At 43.6% G+C, this 227-nt stretch overlaps 1 protein-coding gene across 1 annotated transcript in view; it reads right to left on the bottom strand.

The window, feature by feature from the left end:
• The window catches only part of CSUI_002787 (uncharacterized protein), a 2,906-nt gene extending 2,698 nt beyond the window's left edge, over positions 1-208 (bottom strand). Inside the window, exon 1 of the mRNA XM_068062986.1 lies at positions 37-208. Within this exon, the coding sequence (XP_067925036.1) occupies positions 37-79 (43 nt within the window). The 5' untranslated portion in view covers positions 80-208. The remainder of the gene's footprint in view (positions 1-36) is intronic.
• Between the last annotated feature and the right edge of the window lie 19 nt (positions 209-227).

Here is a 227-nt window from a genome sequence, read left to right as displayed (position 1 = left end):
AGAGAAAGAGAAGAGGAGAAAGATAGCAGTGTTTACGTGTGAAATATCCGCGAGCCTGGAATCTGAACTTTCCCAACATTTCGTGGAAATTCGAAGCCCCTCGGTCGCGATTCAAACGACGCCTCGTCGCTGACCCGTCAGGAGCAGAAAACTTACGAAACCCATTCGTCTTAAAGAAAAAAGAAAGAAAGAGAAGAAAGAAAGAGAAGAAAGAAAGAGAAGAAAGA

This window comes from Cystoisospora suis, assembly GCF_002600585.1.
Source record: "Cystoisospora suis strain Wien I chromosome Unknown contig_1170, whole genome shotgun sequence".
In the NCBI taxonomy this organism is placed as follows: Eukaryota; Apicomplexa; class Conoidasida; order Eucoccidiorida; family Sarcocystidae; genus Cystoisospora; species Cystoisospora suis.
Note: the sequence above shows the minus strand (reverse complement) of the source record. Positions and strands in the feature narration are given on the sequence as shown.